We start from the raw sequence: 23,762 nt of genomic DNA, 5'->3' as shown, positions 1-23,762 counted from the left end.
TTTCTATCTTCTGGTAAATTAAAAACAGTTAATGATTCCTTTTTTTTTACTCTAGGCTTAATTGGATGGAATATTTCTGAAACTTCTCTGACGTTGGATCATCCAAAAGAAATCAAGAGACCTTATAAAGAGTATCATTGCAAAAAGAGAAAGTGGTTAATATTTCTCGAGCAATGAAAGTAGTTTCCCAGTCTATATATGGCTCTTCATCTTCATCATAATCAAAGTAGACGACTTTCTTTGGAGCCTTCATCTTCCTCTTCCCGATTTTCTTCTTCTTCTTTGAAGTCTTCCTCACCTTGAGTGCCTCCTCGAAAGTGTTTGACCCAGAAGGCTTGGCTTCTTCACTTCTCAGTTGATGGTGCTCCATGATGGCGTTGGTCTCCTTCACCATAATTGTCTCAGAAGAGACGAGGACTTTGGTACCTTCAGAAGGAGTGCTTATTTTGTTAAGAAGAGAAAGAGTTGGATGAAGATGTGAGATTTTGACCTATGGGTTCATATTTTTATAGAAGATCTTGAGTGTTTCTTACGTTTCTTATGGAAGTTTAATCACCTATGTTTTTTAATGATACTCTAGGTCTTCTAGCTCTTTCTTGCAATGACTACTTATGTTGTTTCCAATTCCTGGAAGCTGAAAGATGTGTGTTTGATCGTCTTAAGATGCAAAGAAAGTTTTTCAACCAATCTAACCATTTCTCTTTCTTTTGGAAAACGTGATTCATTTTCTGGGAAGTGCAAAAGTTGTTTTTATTTATTTGTATCAAAATTTAAATTTTTCCACAAGTTTTTTATTAGTATCTTTTCTCTCTCTATGTTATTCTGTTTTAATTAACTTTTTGTTGATGACAAAAAGGGGAGAAAATCATGGGAGTATTTAAAGAAGATAAAAGTATTTTGAATACTTTTATATTTACCTGAACCCATATTATTATTGGTTTTTATCTGAAGATTATTTTCTTATGCTATCAAGATAAGTTTTATTAACTTGAATAGAACTTAGGGGGACTTATAAAACTCGAACTTTGAACTATTAGACTCAGAGGGAGCTTACAAACCTCATGCTCTGATGTTGTCAAGTTAGTTAAACTAACCAACCATTATTCTTAAATACCTTGTTTGTCATCATCAAAAAGGGGGAGATTGTTGGAACAAATTTGTTCATATCCCTTGGGTTTTGATGATAACAAAGTACTTAAAGAATAATTGGATATACTAACATATGTTTCAGTATGCAGGATCATAAGCTTAAAATTCAACTCAGAGTTGACCCTGATGAAAGTGTATGTAGAGAAGCCAAAAGACTCAGATTCTGAAGGATCAGAATCTCATGACTCTGAACATGGTATCTCAGCTTCTGAAGGATCATAATCTGAACGTGGTATCTCAACTTCTGATGACAGCTCAGACTCTGAAGACCTCGGCTAAAGGTGCTCAACCTCTAATTCGTACTCTTCTCTAAAGCAGACCAGTCTTATCAATGTCAGACTTATGGAAAAAGTAAAGTAGAGTTTCTTAGTGCAAATCTCAAGGAAAGATGATGTGACCTCTTAAGTCTGTCCCAACATCTTGGTAGATACCTAGTATGAGAAATACGCATTGGACAAAGTCATTATACAATGGATAGAGATATTAATCAGATTCATCTTCTAACGTCTCTCTTGAAAATGCTTCTCAACAAAGAACACTTATGCAAGTCAACTTCCAACTACTCTTTTTTTGCCTCTATAAAAGAAGTTGAAGATTTGAAGGAAGGTCACACACAAAAACCACCACCTAAGAACAGACAAACAATCTAACAAGCATAACTTTGAGCTAAAAAATTTATCTGTTTACTGCAAAAGTTCTTAAGATTTCTCATCTTTGTATATCTTAAAAATCTTAATTGGTTAAGAATCTTTGTGTTTGTTGTATCACTTTTATACCTCTTATTTATATTAAATATACATGTTATATATTCTTCTAAACTATTTGTTTAAAAATATAGGAAGTCTCTTGCTGGTTTACTTGAGTAGTGGAAACCTCTTGTCTATGTGCTTGAGCAGAAGTCTCTTGCTAGTTTGCTTGAATGTAAGTCTCTTTTTAGTGTGATTGGGCAATTGAAGTCTTTTGTTAGTTTGCTTGAGCAAAGTGTAATCGGTTTGATTACAGTGAAAATCTCTTGTTGGACAAGAGGACTGAACTACTTTTAATTTATGAGATGAATCAGGATAACTCTATGTGTTGCTTTATCTCTTGCTTCTGAGTATTATTCTTTTCGTTGCTAACAACTATGTGATCAGATTCTAAAATTGATTTTTCATAAGAGAGAAAGAATTAACATATATAATTCAACAACCCCCTTCATTCTTGTGTATTTTTCTCACCTTCGTAATCATCCATCCAGTTAGTGGTGGAACGTTGAATCTCTACTTCATAGTAGAACGTAGATTATTTATTAACTCTGACTTCTCTCTAACTAAAAAATGTATTTTTCCAATTTTTCATGATTGAACGAGTGATAGATATTTAAGACGAGATGATTCATAACCAAGGGCGACATAGGGTCATCGCCCCTTCTATTGAACTTCATAGTTAAGACTCTCAAAACCATATCAAAGAACAGGATGGCAAGATCTAGAGTGAAAAGTTTCTAAGAGTTATATCAAAGAATTTGACAGCAAGGCGAAGATAGAGTGAGAAGTTTTTCTAGAATTGACATCAATACTATACTTCCAAAATAATAATATAGATAAATATATTAATACAACCTGCGCATTTTAGATTCTCTACATATTCATTATTATACACCCACTTCACTATTCTAAATGTATTTTTAATGAGATATCGTAGTGATAAAAATTATACACCTTAAGTGTGGAAAAGTGGAGAATCAACTCTTTAAACCTAAGACTATCAAGTCATTCTAGTCATTCCTATCTTATAATTTTTATTTTGGAGTCTATTATTCAAAAGAAGATGTATCATACTTATATTATTATTATTATTGTATCTACACTTGTATTAAGATAAACTTTTGGGTTATGTGTATATTATGTGTGGTGACTTTGTTCTATACTTCGGAAAAAAAAATTACTCAGATAGGGAAATACATTAATTAAAGGTTTTCAAACATTTTTTTGGTTGGTTTTGAAGAATAAATTACGTTGAAATTGTTTTAAATTGCGATGTTTCTCATCCCAAAGTATCATCTAGAACTCATATCAATAATGATAGTAAGTTGAAGATGATCATCAAATATCAGTATTGAACTCGTTCATGTGCAGGAGTCACTACAAGTTTAAGATGGTTTAGCTACAAATTTGGCAGATAATCAAGTAGTAGAAAACAAACATAAAAACAATTCAGTAATAAATTCCTTGATTCAAGTATAGTTTGTTCTTAGAGTGATGCAGTAACAAATAAGGACCAAGTTTGATATATCTGATCTTGTGGTGATTATTCGGATGTTGCTGTAAATAATACTAATGATATAAATTTTAATATTGCTCATATTTTAAAGATATTGAAGAATTTAAACAATAATAAAGATGTTAAAGAAAAAATGATAGTCATTAGATGATATCAAACGTCTTTTTCAACAGTGATTTTTAAGAAAAAGATTAATCACTAAAAAATTTCAGTAGTTTGAAGAATTTTTTATATTACTCTTAGTTTTTACTTTTATTTTACTATTTTTATTAAGTTTCTCAATTTTCTCTTTTTTCTTTTTTCTTAAATAAATATTAAGAAATTTTCAAAACCGAATTACATAAGAAATGTTTGGCTCTATTATCAGAGAGATTGGTTGAAATTATCTTCATTTGATAAGCCAAAAACCCTTTTATTGAGTAATCAAATTCTAAAGATAAACAAGTTACCATGCTTTCTCAGAGTTTTGCAAGTAAAATTACAAGACCCCTCAAAAGAAAAAGTATAGGTGCAAAACAAGTAAATGAGAAATGTAATCATTTATTGAATTGAAGATGTTGATAATGAATAAATAATGCAGTAATATTCATTATTAGAAAACTACATATTAGTTAACTACAGTACATATTAGCAAACTAATATGTAGTTGATGGTCACCATTAATCCTAGCAAATAAATCTTGTAGATCATGCTTTTCCTGCTGAACCAAACAGACGCATCTTTTCTGCAACCACAGCTTTCATAGCTTCCTTTGCAGAAGCCATAACATTAACAAGATCTTTTTGGGGAGTAACGAGAGAGTCCATGTATGCTTTTCTTACTTCAGTGTTGACGTTGAACTTTCTCACACCTAGATTTATGCATTCCTGTCAGGAATCAAGAAGCTCTTACAAGGTTAGCAATATATGTGATGTAGTTGCAACTCTATCCTTAACTCAGTGCTCATAGCATGTACATGCTACTTGGAAGTCAGAGACAAAACATAACGTTAACTTCTCAAAAAAATTATGTAGATGATTGTACCTTAACAAGTTTTTCGCCCAAACCCGATGCACCGTGAAGCACTACAAAAACTCCCTTCTTCCGGCTCAAAGAATGCAGCTCCTAAACATTGTACAATGTCAAAACCTCAGAATGAAAAGAAATATCAATGGTTTTGATGGATATTACACGCAAAAATATATTATCACCTTAAGCAAATCTAATTTGAGATTTGGTCCACTTGCCGGGTAGGTTCCATGCACATTACCAATACACACTGCCAAAGCATCTATGCCAGTCTCATCAATGAATTTTTCAGCCTGAAATTAATGAGACCGACGTTAATAAAATTAGCAATGTCGAGCAATGAAGAATAGTTTGAGAGCTTATATTATAGAGGAGATTATGACCATCTTAACATCTGTTAGCTTGGCTTCATACTCTTCGACAGTCAAGCCATCCTCTGTCCCTGACAATCTTCCTAACTCGGCTTCAACCAACATATCTTTTGAGTGAGCCAACAATGATATGAATTTTGTGTATGCAACATTTTCATCAAACGAAAGATGTGAACCATCCACCATCATAGAACTGAATCCCTGGAATTGTTTCATTCAAACATATAATACTTTAGAAAAGTATAGAGATAATAAAGCAATAACTGACCATAAATGCATGTCACATCATCTTTGATATTGAATTTGTGCTGTAAGCACAAGTAGAAATGAAAATTACCAGTTCAAGAGCTTCCATAAGATCTTGCTTTGAAGTTCCATGATCAAAATGAACAGCGATGGGCACCTGATAAAAATATTGATAGTGAAATTTAACAATACACAAACTAATATTTATCCAAGTCTAAATACAGATCTCCGTGCTCTCCTCACCCACACATGATCACTGCAAATCAAATACTTAACATCCTCATTTATTTTGTTAATTGATACTAGTTTCTTTTGAGTCATCCAAAGAAATATGAAACACCAAGGGTGTGTTTGATTTAGTTTTTAAAAACAGTTTTTTTGTTTTCAAAATTTATAAAATTAAAAATTTGTTTGATTACAATGTTTTAGAAAACTGTTTTTAAAAACTCTTTCATTTTTATTGTTTTTAAAAGTGAAAAACAAAAACAGGTTTAACATGTTTTTCATTTTTAATTTTGGATTTCTGGATTTCTGTTTTCACTTGAGTTATCATTTTTTATTTTCTCATTTTTAAAACTGTTTTTAAAAATAATTTACCAAACAAATATTTCTATTTTCTCATTTTTAAAACAGTTTTGAAAAGTCATGTTACCAAATAAATTTTTTAATAGTTCTCTTCTTAAAAATACTTTTCCAAAACAATTTTATAAAACATATTTTAAAAAGTGAAAAGCAAAACTGATTCAAACGGGCCCCAAGTCTTCCTTTACTTTCTGAAAACATTTCCAGTTCTTTAATTTCTATTTTTTTTCTTTTAAATTGCTAACAAGAACATGAAAAACTCATGGTGATTAACTGTGACAGAAAGATGATGAAAGACACGCTCAGAAAAAAAAATCTAGAAATGCTAGATCTGTCTTAAAAGATTGTAAAAGAAAATTGAGACAAACTTTTTAGTTTTATTTTCTAATTGTTTCATCTTGACAAATAACTTTTCTTACGTAGTAGGACTATTTAGATGTCTATTCACATCAAATAATTTTGCATTCTTATTGAAAAATGAAGAAAGAAAAATTAAATGAAATAAAATAATTCAAATAATCATTGCCACTTACACTAGCACGCTCTGCAGCAGAAATGCAACAAGCAACCAAGGGGATTCCTCCTTGCTTCCAAGAACCGGGATGAATCTGAATATAATAGGTTATACAAAATTACTTAAGAAGCACCAATTTATTTAAAAAAAAGAACAAAATCGATCCTACCTCAACCTTACAAAAACCTTACAAAACCAGTCTGTAAGATGAAAATTGAAAATAATTTCAGTTATTTTAATATGTTAAGAATAATAAGTCAAGTATGAGTTGGAGTCCCACGTTGGTTATAAATGTGGAGACTTGAGCATTTATAAGTGGGAAGATCCACACACCAATCACCTTAAGATTTTAGGTTCGATCAAAACTTGGGACATATCCAAAAAAAAGGATGTGTCATTGGGTATTATCTGATCAACCATCAAATATGAATAGAAATATTTTATTAACTTATAAAAAGGACAAGGTGAGATGGATAGGCAACAAAAGGTGAGGATTTTCCCACTTATAAACACAACAAATGTCATACCTCTAAGCAATTGGGTGTACTAAATTCACCCCTTCAAAGTCTGTTAAGACGGCTAGCGGCGGACCGCAATTAAGACAGAAATTCCAACACACACCCTCACACTTGGGCCTCAATGAGCCCAAAGCGTTGACGATGTGGGAAGCCCAACAATGGATCTAGGATTGGCTTTGAGGATTGCCTCCATTTATAAACACAACACAGACCATATCCCTAGGCAATGTGGGACTAAATCCACCCCTTCAAAGCTAACAATGGGTCCAAAGCGTGGACGATGCGGGAAGACCAACAATAGATCTAGGATAAACTCTGATACCATCTCAGGATTTGGGTTGGGCCTAATTCATCCCTACAAAACCGGCTTGTAGGATGGAGTTAGGTCCAACCACATTTCTTAACATGGTATCGGAGTCTGATTTAAGATCCGGTGAGCCACCTACTACGATTCTCGCTATCATGTCACCCACCATTTATTTCCACGCTCCAATTGTCTAGTCCTGAGAGTTAGGGTGTGTGTTAAGAGCCCCACATCGGACAATCTATGGCATGAACATGTGTTTATAAGCGAGGGCAATCCTCAACCTACAAGCCGGTTTTGTAGGGTTGAATTAGGCACAACCACACATTCTTAAGATGGTATCAGAGTCTGGTTTAGGATCCATTGGACCATCCATCATTTAGTTCCACGTCCCAGACGCAAATCCTGAGCGTGAGGGGTGTGTTAAGAGTCTCACAGTAGATAATATATGGTCTGAACATATGTTTATAAGTGGCGGCAGCCCTCACTCGCTCCAGTTGTCTAGGGTGTTAGGAGTCCCACATCAGACAATATATGGCATGAACATGTATTTATAAGTGGGGGCAATCCTCAACCTACAAGACGGTTTTGTAGGGTTGAGTTAAGCTCAACCACACATTCTTAAAATAATATAATAATCATAATATCTTATAACAATTACTAATATGAAACAATCAATCAACAATGCAATTAAGTTAAAGTTTAGTTGCTTCAAACCTAATCCAAAATTCTGCTGGTTATAATATTTCTATTATTCCCTCAACCGAATTTGATCATCAAGCTATAATAGTGCAATTTTCAAGGATGGAAATTGAAAAGAATCGAGGATCATGAAGTTATATTTATTATGCTGTTATTCTTAGAAACTTTAGAATTTCCATAGCAGAGATTTCATTCATTTTAGCAATTTTTCAATGAATCAACTATCCTAGGTTGGTACGTGAAAGCATAGGAATGGTTTTATATTTAACAAATCTCCTCATTCGAGAACCCTTTGGGCTTGAAGTGTGCTTCTGACCTGTAATATTGCAGGACTTTGCTCTTCTTCTGCAGCAGAAACAACGGCGTCAACTCCTTCCAAATTATAGACATTAAATGCTCCAACAGCATATCCACCATTTTCTGCACTCTTTATAACAAAAAAAACAAAAATCAACATTCACTAATACTTGCTGCGAAACCCTGAACCAGATTATCCTTACGTTAAGAATCTCTTTTGTTGATGAAAGACTCGTTGGACAAGTCCAGGACTTCACGACTTCTGCCAATGCTCCACTGTCACCAACATTACCTACCAAAGACAGATTATTTTAGCTAATTAAGACCTAGATCTAGAATGAAAATATAGATTTTACAGTACCAGATACTCAGACTTAGTTAGAAAGTGTAACTTTAAAAATGGAAAATTACAAAAAAAAAACTTACCTGGGAAGACAATGTAAGGAACTCCAGGATGTCTACTTTCAGGGCCTAGTTGCCACAAGGGAATACCGGCGAGTGCTTGTCCAACAACCTTGGCACATTTTGCACCAAGCGCTTTTGTAGCAAGGTCTGAAGAGGTAATACCACCCTAGAAAAAGTACTATTTGTCAGTGTTCAATCAAAACTTGGGACATATCCAAAAAAAAAGGATGTGTCATTGGGTATTATCTGATCAACCATCAAATATGAACAGAAATATTTTATTAACTTATAAAAAGGAGAAAGTGAGATGGATAAGCAACAAAATCTTCTATACATAATCTCAGAATTTGAGTTGGGGTTAACTCATCCCTACAAAACCAACTTATAAGGTGAGGATTGCCCCCACTTATAAACACAACACAACCCATATCTCTAAGCAATGTGGTGTACTAAATTCATCCCTTCAAAGTCAAAACAATGAAGGTGTTAGGGGCTGCAATGAAGGCAAGCCAAAGTGCCGCTATTAAGGCGTCCAGGGGCGGACCACAATTAAGGCTGAAATTCTAACATCCCCCTCACGCTTGGGCCTAAATGAGCCCAAAGTGTGGACGATGCAGGAACCCCAACAATGGATCTAGGATAGGCTCTGATACCATCCCAGAATTTGGATTTGGCCTAACTCATCCCTACAAAACTGGCTTGTAAAGTGAGGATTGCCCCCACTTATAAACACAACACATGTCATATCTCTAAGCAATGTGGAACTAAATCCACCCCTTCAAAGCCAACACAATGAAGGTGTTAGGGGCTGTATTGAAGGCAAGTCAATGTGCCGCAACTAAGGCGACTAAGAGAGAACCGCAATTAAGGCGACTAAGAACCAACCGCAATTAAGGCATAGATTCCAACACATAATCAATAATATTTAAATACTAGCTCTTAATACAAACATGTAACAAATTAAACAATAGAATGCTTGTTCACTAAGTCATTTAAACATAGAGTACCTTTGCAATTATGTAACGAGGTTTTATCGTTATTCTTTTCAATATTTCCACCAGAGCAGAACTCACTTTATAGTTAATGTCCAAACTCTCTGAGGCAGCTGCAAATTTGAAAATAAACCAGAAGATTAGAATGAGGGGCAAAAAAATTGTTTCCCAACCAAATTTAAATGCACTAGCATTCTTCGTATAGTCATAACAAGAATAGAGAAGCTGTCTTAGAGATAATTGTGAACGCTGAAAAAGTTATAAAATCTTGGCAACAAAGAAGTGGAAAGAAGAAAATTAAAAAAAATGGAGACAAACATTTCCCAGTTATGAGATTTCGGCTGGTCATTATAAGTGTGTCTTTATGAGATTTAAGATATACGTCCGCTAATTCAGCTGCTCTACTGATTTCATCCTCCCTCTCCTCAATAGACCCCATTGCAAGTTTTTCAACAGAAACCTATTACAAAAAAATCTTAATTAGACCAGCAAATAAAATTTAAAAAGAAAGACTGTACTAAACATAAAAATGAAGGCTTCCACTAAAAAGATTTTCATTATAGTTCTTTAAATGAGAGGATTTAAATTAACAACAAATGATGAAAAGAAAATTAGGGTGTCGATCACCTCGATATTTCTTAAGAACTGACCACACTGTAATTTAAGCTGTTCAACCTGGGATTATAAGCATGAAAGAAAAAAAATCAGAAAATGGATTTGCTTGGGAAATTAGATATCAATAACTTGATTTAATTTTTCACCTGCTTTGTCGTTTTTGGAACATAAGATCCCACAATTATCAAACCTCCATTCCTTTCTCTAGCTATTCCTAGATCCTTTGGCAACACCGGAGGCTTAGAGATGATTCCGATACAGGCAGACACAAAGCTAGCAGCAGTGCGACACAAGAAACGTTTCCCTGACAACTCTGCCTGTTAATAAGTCAGAACAACAGAAGAACGTTTTCATCAGTAACAAAACACACAGAAAGGGGGGGAAAACACAAAGGAGGAGAAAGAAGTTTTGCCTTGATCATTCCAAGTGCAAATACAGTCATGTCTCTTTCACTGGCTGCATTAACTATGCATACTGACCCCTGCTTAATACAATATATACTAATCCAAGTAAGTGAATTGAATACCTCTCTACTTAATCATAATATCTTGCTTAGGCAAAAAAAAAATCTGCATGTTAGAATCAGCCATATCTCTAATTTTGCATACCTTCTGCAAACTGGATAGATGCTGACAAACTGCATCTGGCCCCCCATTCCTCAAAAGGTGGATCGAAATAGATACAACGCTACTTGCAAGGATGCGGCCATTTGTTTTCTCCTCTACCCACTATATTTGGATAAAAAAACACTTCGAACCACTATTTTCCTTAACAATAATAAGAAAATATAAATTACATGGATCAAATAAAAGAGAGGGACCAAAAGTTTTACATCACGTAGGTTTGAAGATTTGTAGCCAAAGGAAGCATCTTTAGCAAACTCTGTTTCCCCTGCAGGAATAAGCCTGCGGGCAAAATTAAGTTGGATTATAACTGTATCAATTAATCCCTATACTTAGTTATGAATGGAAAGACATACAGTTCGGAATCAGCAACAAAATGTGTATCGTTAATAGTGTAACGGCCTCCCTGAAGGAAAAATGGACAAATAATCCATGCATCCATTTCACCCAAGACTGAAGTAACAGCATCCGGTTCCTGTAGCAACAGCCGTGTCATTTTCCAAATTGAAGCATAATTCTCATTATCATAGTTTATAATAACTACTGAGCTAAAACATGTCATCCTTGCCTCTGGAAAATGACCGCGCAGAGTTGAATCTCCCCTCAAAACCACCGTATAATCAATTTTGTCAACTGATTTTGCTGCAGTGTCTAGATTTTTGCAAATCTCCTTTATCAATATACTGGCCTGTCAAAGATTAAATGTAAATTATGAACTTCATGGCACTCTAAATTACTGATCATTGAAATATCTAATAGCTTTGACTCTGGTTTGGAGCATGGCTCATGCATCAGGTTTCTTTTGAAGAATTTTATGCTATGTCAGTTAGATGCATAAGTGCTGCAATGCAATGTATGTCTATTGGATGGCCCTATATACCTCAGTACTGCAACTATTACACGGCTCGGGTAGCTTAGTACTTTTGTTAAGAGTCCCATATCGGATAATATATGGTCTGAACATGTGTTTATAAGTGGGGGCAGTCCTCACTCTACCAACCGGTTTGTAGGGTTGAGTTAGGTCCAACCACATTACTTAATATGGTATCAGTTTTGTAGGGTTGAGTTAGGCTCAACCACATTTCTTAGCATGGTATCAAGAGCCTCGTTTAAGATCCGGTGGGCCACCCACTATGGTTTCCGCTATCGGACCATCCACCATTTATTTCCATGCTCCAGTTGTCTAGTCCTGAGCGTGAAGGGGTGAGAACATGTGTTTATAAGTTGGGGAAGTCCTCACTCTACCAACCGGTTTTGTAGGATTGAGTTAGGCTCAACCACATTTCTTAACAACTTTTATTGGATAGAACCGAGATACCTCAGTGCTGCAACTATTACAGCTCAAGACGTTGTTCAGCTCAAACCTTACATGTCAATAATGAAGTGACGACACAAACACTTTTTCATTGTACTTCGAATAGCATGCTTTTCTAGTTACAGGGAAACAATAGAATATAGTATTATGCTTTGTAATATGTGGCCTGTTTTTGTTTTTATAGTATTCTTAATTTTTATCTGTGCCCAAAATTGAGAACAGATGAGCATATATCTTTTGTATTTGATAACTAAATAGAAGTTATAGATTTATTGGTACATGTTGACTAAGCTCTTTACCTTGTCAGAACTCAGCGCCCTGGAATTTGTCAAAATGAAAAAACATTTTGGACATCTTCTAAACTGCTCAGTCAGTGAATCAACAGTCCTGCACAGTATTGAGAAAAGTTCAAGTTCCATATTGGTTAAACATAGAGCTTAAAAAGAGTTAATATAGAGTGACATTCCTCATATTGTAAGATTGAATTATGCCAAACTCTAAGTCTAATTCTCAGGATCATGTCCAATTGATCAAAACTTGAGTTTTTACTTCTTAAAGACCATCTTACTTTTCCTTCAAACATCATGATTAAACTATCACTAATTATAATTAGCTCACATAAAAATAGTGGTGGTTTTGGCAGTTTGGTTTGAGATAATATTATAATATTAAAAGTAGAATGGATTCTGCAAGCACTGAGAAATGACAAAACAAACTGAACAACACTTACCATTCTGTTAATACCTCAATATCATGAACAGTTTGTGTTCCTGTTGGATCATCATCCAGAACGACCAAAATCTTTGAATTGCTTTCTTTTAATTTTTGAATGTCAATAACATGATCTTGAGGCCACTCTTGTGGAAGAGAATGCAACAAGGCATCTTTCCTGAGAGACGCAAGTTTTCCTTCAACTCTAACACCAGTAAGTGTCTCATAAACCTGTATAACAAGTTGACACAGCCTTCTGATTATTCTAATCAAAGTGTTTGTTACCTAATGTTTAATATTCTCTTAACAAAATCATCTTAGCATTTTAATGGCTAGAGAATAAACACAACTATAGCTGATGATTGTGACATTGTCAGTACCGATGATTTGCTTTTGGGTGGGGGGTCAAAGGAGAGTACTGCTGTAAATGTGCAATTATTGCCCTAGGCACATATAATGTAATTTTTAGCAATTGTAAATGTGCAATTATCATTGGTTGCTCATACCTTGACCACACCAGCATCATCTTTTCTTCCCCAGCCAGCAGCAGAACCTATACAACAATGTTACAAGTTTGAGCAAGTACTTCTTACAATTTCTAACAGTCATTTTCCCCCCTTTTTTTATCTACTTTGCATTATTTGTTGAAAACTATTTAGACGAGATACACATTAGGACATTACGAATCTGTTATTTGATAGCCGAGCCCAACTTATGGGAAAATACTTCTGTAGTTGTTTTTTTCTAAAAACTATGTAACTGACTTATACTGTTTACATGTTTTCTATTTGGTTACCACAATAATATGAGCATTCAAACTCAAGATCTCATGTAAATAATTCACCAATCACGAATAGCCTTTTCTAAGTGGCTTAGTATGTACATATCATCATATTGAGATGCACTTGTAAGGTAGGAATCAATAATTTGAATATTGTTGTAAATAATATTGTATTTCCTTATTTTCTTGATTCTTATTTTCTAGAAGCAGTCATCCGTATTAGAGCTTGTCTATAACTAATTCAGTAATATTCAGAATTTTATTTTCATATGGTATCAAAAGCTTCCGATCTTGGAGGCAAACTAACATTCACAGGGAGGTAAGCTAATGGTATTTTTGTATATGTCGATTATGGAGAAGCTCCGATTGACAGGCAAATGCTCACAGAGAAGTTAGGGCCAGAATTTGAGATGAAAGGCTAAGGGAAGTTCAAGTATTTCCTTGGGATTGAAGTGATTCAAAACAGGGCATTTCATTTCTCAAAAATGTGATTAATCTTTAGATGGAAACTAACAAACTAGGATGTACAAAGACAAGTGTTGTATTCTGAAGTATCTCAATGCCACTCCGTGAAAAAGGATGAGGTTCGTTTTAAATAAGAGTGTTAAGAATGTGTGATTTGGCCTAACTCAACCCTACAAAACCGGTTGGTAGAGTGAGGACTGCCCCCACTTATAAACTTATAAACACATGTTCATGCCATAATATATTGTCCGATGTAGGACTCTTAACACACACCCTCACGCCCAGGACTGGACATCTGGAACGTGGAAATAAATGGTGGGTGGCCCGATAGCGGAAACCATAGTGGGTGGCCCATCGGATCTTAAACGAGGCTCTGATACCATGTTAAGAATGTGTGATTTGGCCTAACTCAACCCTACAAAACCGGTTGGTAGAGTGAGGACTGCCCCCACTTATAAACACATGTTCATGTCATATATTGTCCGATGTGGGACTCTTAACAAAGAGCATGGGTAAATAGATCCTAAATGCATCACCCTTCATCCATCATACGGACAAGTTCATCTCCATCCTCTTTGTTTTCTTCCTTTAGTTTAATGTGATTTGAAATAAGGCTTCCTATCCCGTTCCTCGAAGGATTATGCTTTATTAAAAAAATATTAACAATAAAAATTTGCAATCAAAACAACCAAATTGAAGTGAAAAACACGTCATAAAATTCATAAGTAATATCCAGCACCTGACAGATACAGTTGGTGGACTATAGTTGATAGTTGAAGTGGAACTTTTAAGGAAGCGGACTCACGAGTAACGATTCCCTGAATGTGAAAACATACTCAATAAAAAAATCTTAAAATGTTATTCATATCAAGTGTCCCCCAGTGCCCCTACTAAACATAGAGAGAGAAAAATAGACTCTTTCTTACCATATCCTTTACGAAGATATCAAGTGCTGAATAAGGTGTGTAATCATTGTTTAGCATGTGTGGAACACGATTTTCAAACATCCTGAAAGAGGAGACATCTCTTAAACATAGCAGTAACACTTCTATTCAAATCTATGACGGTTGTTTATTATATAGAAAACAATGGGGGTGGGGTGGGGTGGGAAATAAGAAGTCCTCCAAATTAAGAGTTGAAAATAAAGGATGATCAGTGACTATCCTCTGAAATAGCTATGAGCAGAGTAGGGAAGAGAAGCCATGAGCACACTCATAACCATAAAGATGGTTATGAAAAAATTTGAATGACTTTCATTTTGTTCCTTATTTTTCTTATTTGGCCAGGGGAAGAGGAGGGAGGAGAAAGTGATCACATCAAGGAAAAGACATACCAGGATGTTCCCCCACTAGTTGTAATAAAATCAAACAATAATCTGGTATTCAAACCCAATCTTGCTGCAAATGCCATTGCCTCGGCAGCTGATGCAATATGAACTCCAGCTAGCAATTGGTTAACCATCTTTATACCACTGGAGAACAAAATAGACCAAAATGATATTATACATTAGTTGGAACTAATGTTATCTCATTCACACAACTTTACTGTCACCTTCTAACAGAATCGACATTGAATTACCTGTCTCATGCATATAGAAAGTAGCACTAGTATGCGACAAAGAACTAAAATGGATAAAGCATGATTGACTTATAAATTGAACAATACCTTCCAGAACCACAACCACCTTTGATAATATAAAGCTTTTCGCTCAAGGCTGGTTAAAAAGAATTAACATGAATTAGTCAGAAAACTATTTCAGAAATCTGTTAACCCAGATACAGTATTAACATTATTTACTTCTATGTTAAGTACTTGTTACCTGCTAAGACATTACCAACACTTGTGAGAGCATCATTAGTCCCTGAAGCCATTATCTGAGAAATATACATGACTTCAGTGGATCAGTCCACAAAATCAAAAGAGCAATTTAACTAAAAACCAAAGATGTACTACTTAATACCGTAAGTGTTCCCAACGATGCCCTCTGAACACCACCAGAAACAGGGGCATCCACCAACTTTAAACTTTTTCCTCCATCTGTGTTATTTTCATGTTAAAAATTAACAATTAGACAACTAATTTCTTCATTGAATGAATAAAAGCATGTTGTAAATGACCTCTGAAAAGCATTCCGGATAAAGAAATAATATTCCTTGTGAATATCATACAGGCAACCATGACCAAGGTTCAAATAAAAAAATCCACAAATTGCATTTATGTATCTACTATATCATGTTGAATTGTAAGTGCACAGTAATTAAACTTAAACTCAAAAAATAATCATGTACAAACTTTTATACAAGCACATTTTTCTCTTTGATCATTAAAACATAGTCCTAAAGTAGAAGAGGATTCTGCACATTTAGACTAGTATTATCACACATCTTTTTAAGAATTTGATATACATTTGATGGGGAGAAAAAAAACTGACAAATTTCCCTAAGAGCTTTAAGCATCACCATTAAACTTCTAGCCAAGTACATCAAATCAAGATATAGACACTATATATTGTTACAGTAAACCACAATTCAGAGATGAGGAGTGTTCGATGTACAGATATTTTAATCAATGATTTGTAACAGTACAAACTTCGGCGTGTCACACTGGGATAATTGAAACAGTATTTCTGTCCAATTTTAACTTGCACGGCTCTTCAGGATATTTGCAAGTGCGAGAGGACACTTGTTGTTAATTGAAAATACAAGCTGGCGGGATGGTATACTTATCCATTTTGCACGACACCTATAAAGCTGAAGCTAACATTAATCTCAAAGATTTTCTAAAACATTGCATGCCTTCATGCCTCATACTTGGCCAGAAACCTTAACCCAATTATTGAATTATACTAGTTTTTCCTCCTACTTTATTATTATATATTCAAACAATTTACAACTAGGCTAATAAACTTTGCAATTTAGTTTTTCTTCTACTTGTTTGTCGCATAATTTAGTCACAAAAACTCAGGCCCGTTATAACATTTGGGAGTTGACAAACCCAAAATTTAATTTTCTCTTGCATAAAAAAGGAAATGAAAAAATAACTTCAGAATCATAATACGCATTAGATAATCATCACAATGGAGTAGTAACATACTTTGCAATCTACGCTCTAGCTGACTCACATATGCCGGAGAAACTGTAGAAGAGAGAATGATAGATGCACCCGGAGGAAGAACTAGATAGTGCAGAAAGAAGGATCAGTACAGTTAAAAGAATATATAATAATAATAATAATAATAATAATAATAATAATAATAATAATAATAATAGTAATAATAATAAAAATAATAATAATAATAGTAATAATAATAATAATAAGGGTAATTAAGATACATATGTGCACCTGAAATAGCACCATATTCTCCATATAAAACACTCTCTGCTTGAACTTCATTCGCGACCATGATTATGAGAACATCAACATCTGAAAGCAATAACATATGAATAATGGATTGATGTAGAGGACTTGAAATGTGATTGAAATATTTTTATTCGTATGAATCTAGCAAATTCATTTACATGAAAATATACCATTTAGCAAAAGGAAATAAACGGGATCAATATTTGTCAAAGGAAACTCATTTGTTTTGTGATCATGCATAAAGCTAATTACCACCAAAGATCATTCTGCACTCTAACAGCTTACATAGAAGATCTTGGTTCTAATAGCTAAACCATTTAAATTTTACTAGCATTTTACGATATTCCCGACCTGTTTCTTCATTACATATAATGCAGAATGCTTGTATCAATTTTTAGCGGAAGAGCTTGTAATTGTATCAATAATATTAAAAACTAATTTAGAATATCACCCTAGTAACTAGAACATAAAATGGACAAATACAAAACCAAGAACATAGAAATAGTACAAGAACCCTGGAGAATATTCTTCATGCTAAAAATGATTAGATTCCAAATAAAACAGGCTGTACTAATCCGTACAGCTGTACTCTCAGTTTAAGAAACACCAACTACGAAAATGATACAAAAATCAAAGCTATGACCTATGAGCAACAAATGAGTAAATAATTGAATGGTTCACCGGCCTACTTTTTGTGGTAACATTAGCACACAATGAAATGATAATAAGCTATTAGATAGATTGATTTATGGAAGCTCTCAATAAATAAATCACTTGATTGATGGATGCTATAAATTTTATTTCAGTAAACTCTACATTTACTAACTGATTCGATTTTAACCTGTTGGCCATGGCCCATGGGTGGTAAGTGGTAACCAGAAGAAATAACAACTGGTATAGTCAATAATATGACTAGTGAACTAACATATCAAGAGTTAAGAACTTCTCACAGAATCATCAGTTTTGAAATTCATCACAGATGAGTATTCTGTTAATAGTGCCCTCTACAGAAAACATAATGCACTTAGAACAAAATATGGTAAAGTTTGATTTCATTTACATTTACATGCTATACGACTGAAAAACAATTCCTAGTGTCAGTGCCAATATTTCAGGCCTTCTTAGTCTTACACATGAAAGAAAAGTCACTTTTAATCTTATTATTCATTACATTACAAGATCATTCCTAGGTCTATAGGTAACTACAATTTTTTGTGGGTATATACTAGATAGTATGGTATGTATCAATTTACCTTTACTGACTTCCGCTGGAGAATTTCCAATAAAGCCACCAGCATCTGAAAATCGGATTCGAGTTGGTTCATACACCTAGACGCAAAAATAAAAATAAGGATTTGAAAAGATACTTATAGTACCCATTCCGACGGGAAATTTCTTTTTAAATACCAATGCTATTGATAAAGTGGACAAAATTTGCATCATTGACGGATACAGTCACCAACTCACCATTATGACACCATTATCAACTTTTACAGCAATTTTAAAACTTATTTAATACAGTAGAGATTAAGATCCCAAAGAGAGAAATTACATCATAACCGGAAACGCAGAAGTTTGATTTGACCAAATGAGTTGCCATGCCAAATCCCATAGCTCCAAGACCAATAAAACCAACCCGCTTCACACTCTTAGAAGATGCAATGACTTCAGATGCAAGTTGCTCAGGGTTATATGCATCTCCATTTGCTGCATCTGAAACTTTCACTCCATAAACATTGTCCCAAATCTGTCATGATAATGAATTAGAAGAAAAATTATGTTAATTTTTTAAAGATAAGAGAAACAAAAGGCATATCATGAAATCATGTGTTAAGAACACACGAAGGATATTATAAATACAATCATAAAGAACTATGGGTATGATAATTACATGATAATATAAAAGAAAAAAATCAGCCCATAATGTTTCTATTTACTTTATTTCTAACAGTAAAGAAAAGACACTACAGCTTCAAAAAACAGTAACTTCTGATTGAAACTACTCAAACTGATGTATATGAAATTAACCTTAATTAATGTTCTGTCACCATCGCCCTCGAAACAAGCATGTGAAACCCCTGAAAAAATGAATTTGCTAAACTATGTCTGCTGGAGATGGGTTGCTTTTTGTAAACTTGACAGCAAATGCGTACTACATAGTTTACGAGACTTCTTACCATGAATAAGTTGTTGGTGAGTTGTCGCCAAAAGTGGAAGTGGAAAAGTAAGTGACTTAGCCATATCCAAAATTGTTTCCTGGAATAAAAGCAAATTCAGTTACCTTCAAGAAATGTTTAGAAAAGAATAACAACAGCAAGAAGTGCTGCTGTAAAATAAACAAAACACTAATTTTGAAAACAAGAACCAAAATGATCCAATAATGTGTCTCTTTTCCAACTAAAAAGTAATAAGAGATTTCATTACCGCGGAATAGAAATTCAAAAGTGAAACGTAATAAGAAATTCAAAAGTGAGTTACTTCTCTGATTCTAAAGATCTTACCAATTCCTTAATCAAAGTGTTAAGAATTTGATGCTTAACCTCTCCCTTTAACAAAAGTGGAACGTTATTCTTGAATACCCTGCAAAATAAATGAAATATCACCACCTTCTGATAATTGAGAGGGAGGGGTTGCAATTAGAGAATATTTGAACAAAATTGTACATGGCATGTTTTAATTATCAGCACTCTTTTTGTGCAGAAACCAGAATATTTTAGTTTATAGACATCAAAGAATATTTGTAATAACAGAAAGCCCTCCTTTTTAATATTTCTCAGTCACTCGTCCTGTCTTAAAAAAGCTTTTTTCAAATAAACAATTCTTTTTAATAAATTTAGTACAAAACATCAACAATTGTAATTCCGTACGACTATGTGCAAGAATTTGTTTAATGTGAAGTTAGCAGTATCATATTGACTAAACACGTACCATGAATTTCCAGCGGCATTAGAAATTATATCAGAGATTATCCATGGATGAATTCCAGCTTTTACACCAAGAGAAAGAGCCTCCACAGAAGCAATGAAATGAATTCCTTCCAGCATCACAGAGACCATTTTAGCCTTACTGCAATGAAAGAGTGGTAAATATTTTTAAATTAAAAACACCGAATAGAACACAATATGGTAAACAGTAACTTTTTTGTAGTAACTTAGGATTACTATTTAAGTAAATCACGAGGCATGTTATTTTGCAATATTGTTTTAGGGGTGGGGGGCTCTGCAAGGCATGGATATATAGAACTAGGGCATTTAAAGATTTTACATAATGAAAAAATTGGGGTTAGCAAGGGCAAGAAGGAATATGCACCTGCCACCACCTATTTCACCCTCAAAAGTGAACAGCTTTTCACACATTGCTGTCAACAAAAAGCAAATATTAACTAGCATGATGGGGAAAAAAGATACTTACTTTTATGGCATATCATATTTGCGTGTTGTATATCCAAACAGGTCTCAAAACTTTACCTGAAAGAAGAGGCCGTACTCTTGCAATGGCATCTGATCTTCCAGATGATACAATCTATGTAGCACAGGCAGCAATAACCGATGCAAGATAGGATGATTAAGCAGTTGACCAAAATCAGGAACTTTATTCTTAGCTAACAAGACTTGCAACATGTTATAAATATAAGACAATAACTCACAGTGACTTTTCCATTCAAGGCATCAGACCTCCCATAAGAGGCATATGCATCAACAACATAGGCCATCTTCTGAAATTCTACAGGATAAACGAAAACGGTTACTTTTGAGCAGTAACCCACTATCACTGAATTCCCAAATAATCATAAGTTTGAAGCTATCATTCCAAAATACATGTAAATTTAGCGTGCAATAGTTTTAGTTGATATATTAGAGAAGGTGGTACTGGTAAGGAATTCCAAAGTTCTCAACTCAGAGTTTGCCCTCTAGACTCCCAATTACAAACGTAAACCTTCTCATGCCCTTCACAGATTATTCATTCCCACCTTATGTAACAGACTCAGTTCGTTACCACCTTCTCTCTTTGTAACTAACTCTTCCCACTTTTCCTATTTTCCAGGCCCTGAAAATTTGGGCTTTTGGTTGTAGACCTTGATGTGGTTGGACTTAAGCTGTAGGAAACATAACGCAGTATTAACAGATGCATCATATTGAGTCATTGACCCCAAAAATTCCGATAGCTTCATACCATATCCTCAAATGTTCAACTAACTTGAGAACTGCTAAAATGATCAAAGGGCTAGTTATGCATTCTGAATGCAGAGGAATAAGCATCATTTGTTAGGAACTCCTTTTACAAAGAATCAAGCAATTTAGTTCGCCAAAAACATAGAAGGTGCGTGTTACCTTGCAAATCTTTCTCCAGTTTATGGAGAGCTGATGGTAGTATGGTTGAACAAAGAATAAGAACTGTATCTTGTTTTAGACCTGCAAATTCAAAAAATGAAATATTTAAATGAATCAAGATCCTTAAAAAATAAATAATGTCTAATGTGACAAGGCTCCGTATAAACCTTTTAAAGCACCCTCATCCCCGAAAATCAGATCATGAATCTGATCTGTGTGAGATATAAGGACAACTAAAGCTGCTACCCCTGCAAGTGAGAAAAAGATATGCATTGTTGAATTAAACTCAATTTAAATGGCCTAATGCAACAAACCAGGACAAAGGTTGTTAAAAACAGTAAAGGATAACTTTGGTCTATGAAAAAGTTAAACAATATAGCTGAAATAACAACTACCTTTCCCTGCTTCCGAAGGGCTTGCACATCTAATTCCTCCAATCTTGACAAGTTCTATTACGATGGGATCACTTATCTACAGAAAATTTAATTTCAATTATAAGGTTGTGCCCAGATATTTAGGGAAACTATTAAGAGTTTCGTTTTACTTCAAGTTCTTGGATAAAGAATTAATAAAACAAAAAAAAAAAGGATCAAAATGGAGAGAAAAAATAAAAATCTATAAACTACTTAGCTAAACTTCTTCAAGTAGCATCTCAAAAAATAGTATCAAGTTGGATGTGTGAGCAATTTTCAGTGTGTGTGTATGTCAACTTTTTGAGCTTATAAATATGATATTATGACTTATGAATTTTTTTTATTAAACTTTCAATTTAATGTTATATGTATATGATATTATGAAAACAACAGTACATGATAAAAGCACTGAAGTTACGTATATTTTTATGAAGCTTAAATTGAAGACACATTATATATGCCATGAAGTTAGGTATACTTTTCTCCGTTGAGCGTAGAGAGAGAGAGAGAAGAAACCTCGAAAGCTTGAACAGCGTAGCCATGGCGGAGAAGCGAGGACGCGATCTGTAATCCTAATTCATCCAATCCAACGAATCCGATCAGTTTCCCAGAGTCCATTGTTGAACACCTTTCAATTCGAAAATACTGAAATCCTAAAATGAAAACACAGAGAGAGGGAGATGAAAAAGAAAGTATAAGTAGAATGATGAGAGAAGAATGAGTTAAAGGAAGGAAGGTGGAAAGAAATTACTATTTGTGATTTGGAGTACGTGTTCGTCCAAAATTGAGATCCTTCTTTATTCATTCTGCTTTTATTCTTGTCCGATGCATTTGATGTATAGTCATATGTGGCCCCGTTGAAAGCCTCCGATAAAGGATGTGGAAACTTCAAAAGCGGAAACATTCTTGTCTTACAAACATTTATTCAATATATATATTTATTATTCAATTAATCAATAATATATATATATATATATATATATATATATATATATATATATATATATATATATATATATATATATATATATATATTATATATATATATATATATATATATATATATATATATATATATATATATATATAATATATATATATATATATATATATATATATATATATATATATATATATATATATATATATATATATATATATAATCATGTGATTTTTAAATAAGTGGTATGATATGCTTGAGGGATAAACTCATCTTAGATGATAGTGTGAAATTATTTTACAATGTTATGACATAACCATTATATATATATGGGAGGCCTAGGGTTAAGGGTATACTGATAGAGATGAATAGAGTTTGTATTGTTAAAGTTAGATGGAAGATAACGTGTGAACACGAGGGCTCTTTAATGCAAAGTAATAAGAAACAAATATGAAAGTAGATGTAACATTAGTAATAGAATCGAGGCTAAAATATAAGATTCCAGTCTATGGAATAAAATTGTAGATGAATGGTCTGTGCTTGATAACATGTCTATTCTGTAGGTGGTGACACTAGAATTAAAGCTTGGGAGGATTGTTGGTCAGGCATTGGTACTATTCTGAAGGAGATCGTTAATACTAATATAACTTATCAAAGACACGTGATTGTTTCAGATCTTCTTGTTGATAATGGCGATTGGGATTAGTGTCTGCTCATAAGTTACTTCAAGCAGGATATATTGGATAGGTTAATCTCCACTCAACCTCCTGTAGATGAATATGGAAAAGACATGTGTAGTTGAAATGGAACGAGTAATGATTGCTTCGCAATTTCAAGTGTTTTTGTCAATATCAGCTC

The 23,762-nt window shown here is 33.9% G+C and overlaps 1 protein-coding gene across 1 annotated transcript; it reads right to left on the bottom strand.

Moving 5' to 3' along the window:
- Window positions 1–3,931: 3,931 nt before the first annotated feature.
- On the bottom strand, window positions 3,932–22,860 carry LOC127104747 (uncharacterized). The gene is made up of 43 exons (XM_051041931.1): window positions 22,716–22,860; window positions 22,481–22,617; window positions 21,947–22,022; window positions 21,719–21,799; window positions 21,552–21,632; window positions 20,867–20,943; window positions 20,688–20,742; window positions 20,530–20,578; window positions 20,149–20,286; window positions 19,722–19,800; window positions 19,398–19,476; window positions 19,249–19,298; window positions 18,773–18,967; window positions 18,474–18,549; window positions 17,203–17,283; window positions 16,954–17,034; window positions 15,821–15,897; window positions 15,680–15,734; window positions 15,526–15,574; window positions 15,194–15,331; window positions 14,787–14,868; window positions 14,600–14,678; window positions 13,121–13,167; window positions 12,634–12,845; window positions 12,203–12,290; window positions 11,157–11,276; window positions 10,945–11,063; window positions 10,798–10,870; window positions 10,574–10,693; window positions 10,378–10,446; window positions 10,112–10,282; window positions 9,978–10,025; window positions 9,669–9,810; window positions 9,366–9,463; window positions 8,380–8,524; window positions 8,157–8,245; window positions 7,973–8,083; window positions 6,152–6,226; window positions 5,128–5,193; window positions 4,803–4,991; window positions 4,602–4,712; window positions 4,435–4,515; window positions 3,932–4,277 (listed from the first exon to the last, which is right to left on the bottom strand). The coding sequence occupies exons 2-43, from the start codon at window positions 22,580–22,582 to the stop codon at window positions 4,098–4,100; spliced, it is 4,134 nt and encodes a 1,377-aa protein (XP_050897888.1). The 5' UTR covers window positions 22,583–22,617; window positions 22,716–22,860; the 3' UTR covers window positions 3,932–4,097.
- Between the last annotated feature and the right edge of the window lie 902 nt (window positions 22,861–23,762).

This window comes from Lathyrus oleraceus, chromosome 1 (genome assembly GCF_024323335.1).
Source record: "Lathyrus oleraceus cultivar Zhongwan6 chromosome 1, CAAS_Psat_ZW6_1.0, whole genome shotgun sequence".
Classification (NCBI taxonomy): domain Eukaryota; kingdom Viridiplantae; phylum Streptophyta; class Magnoliopsida; order Fabales; family Fabaceae; genus Lathyrus; species Lathyrus oleraceus.
This window is presented reverse-complemented; position numbering and strand designations above follow the sequence as displayed.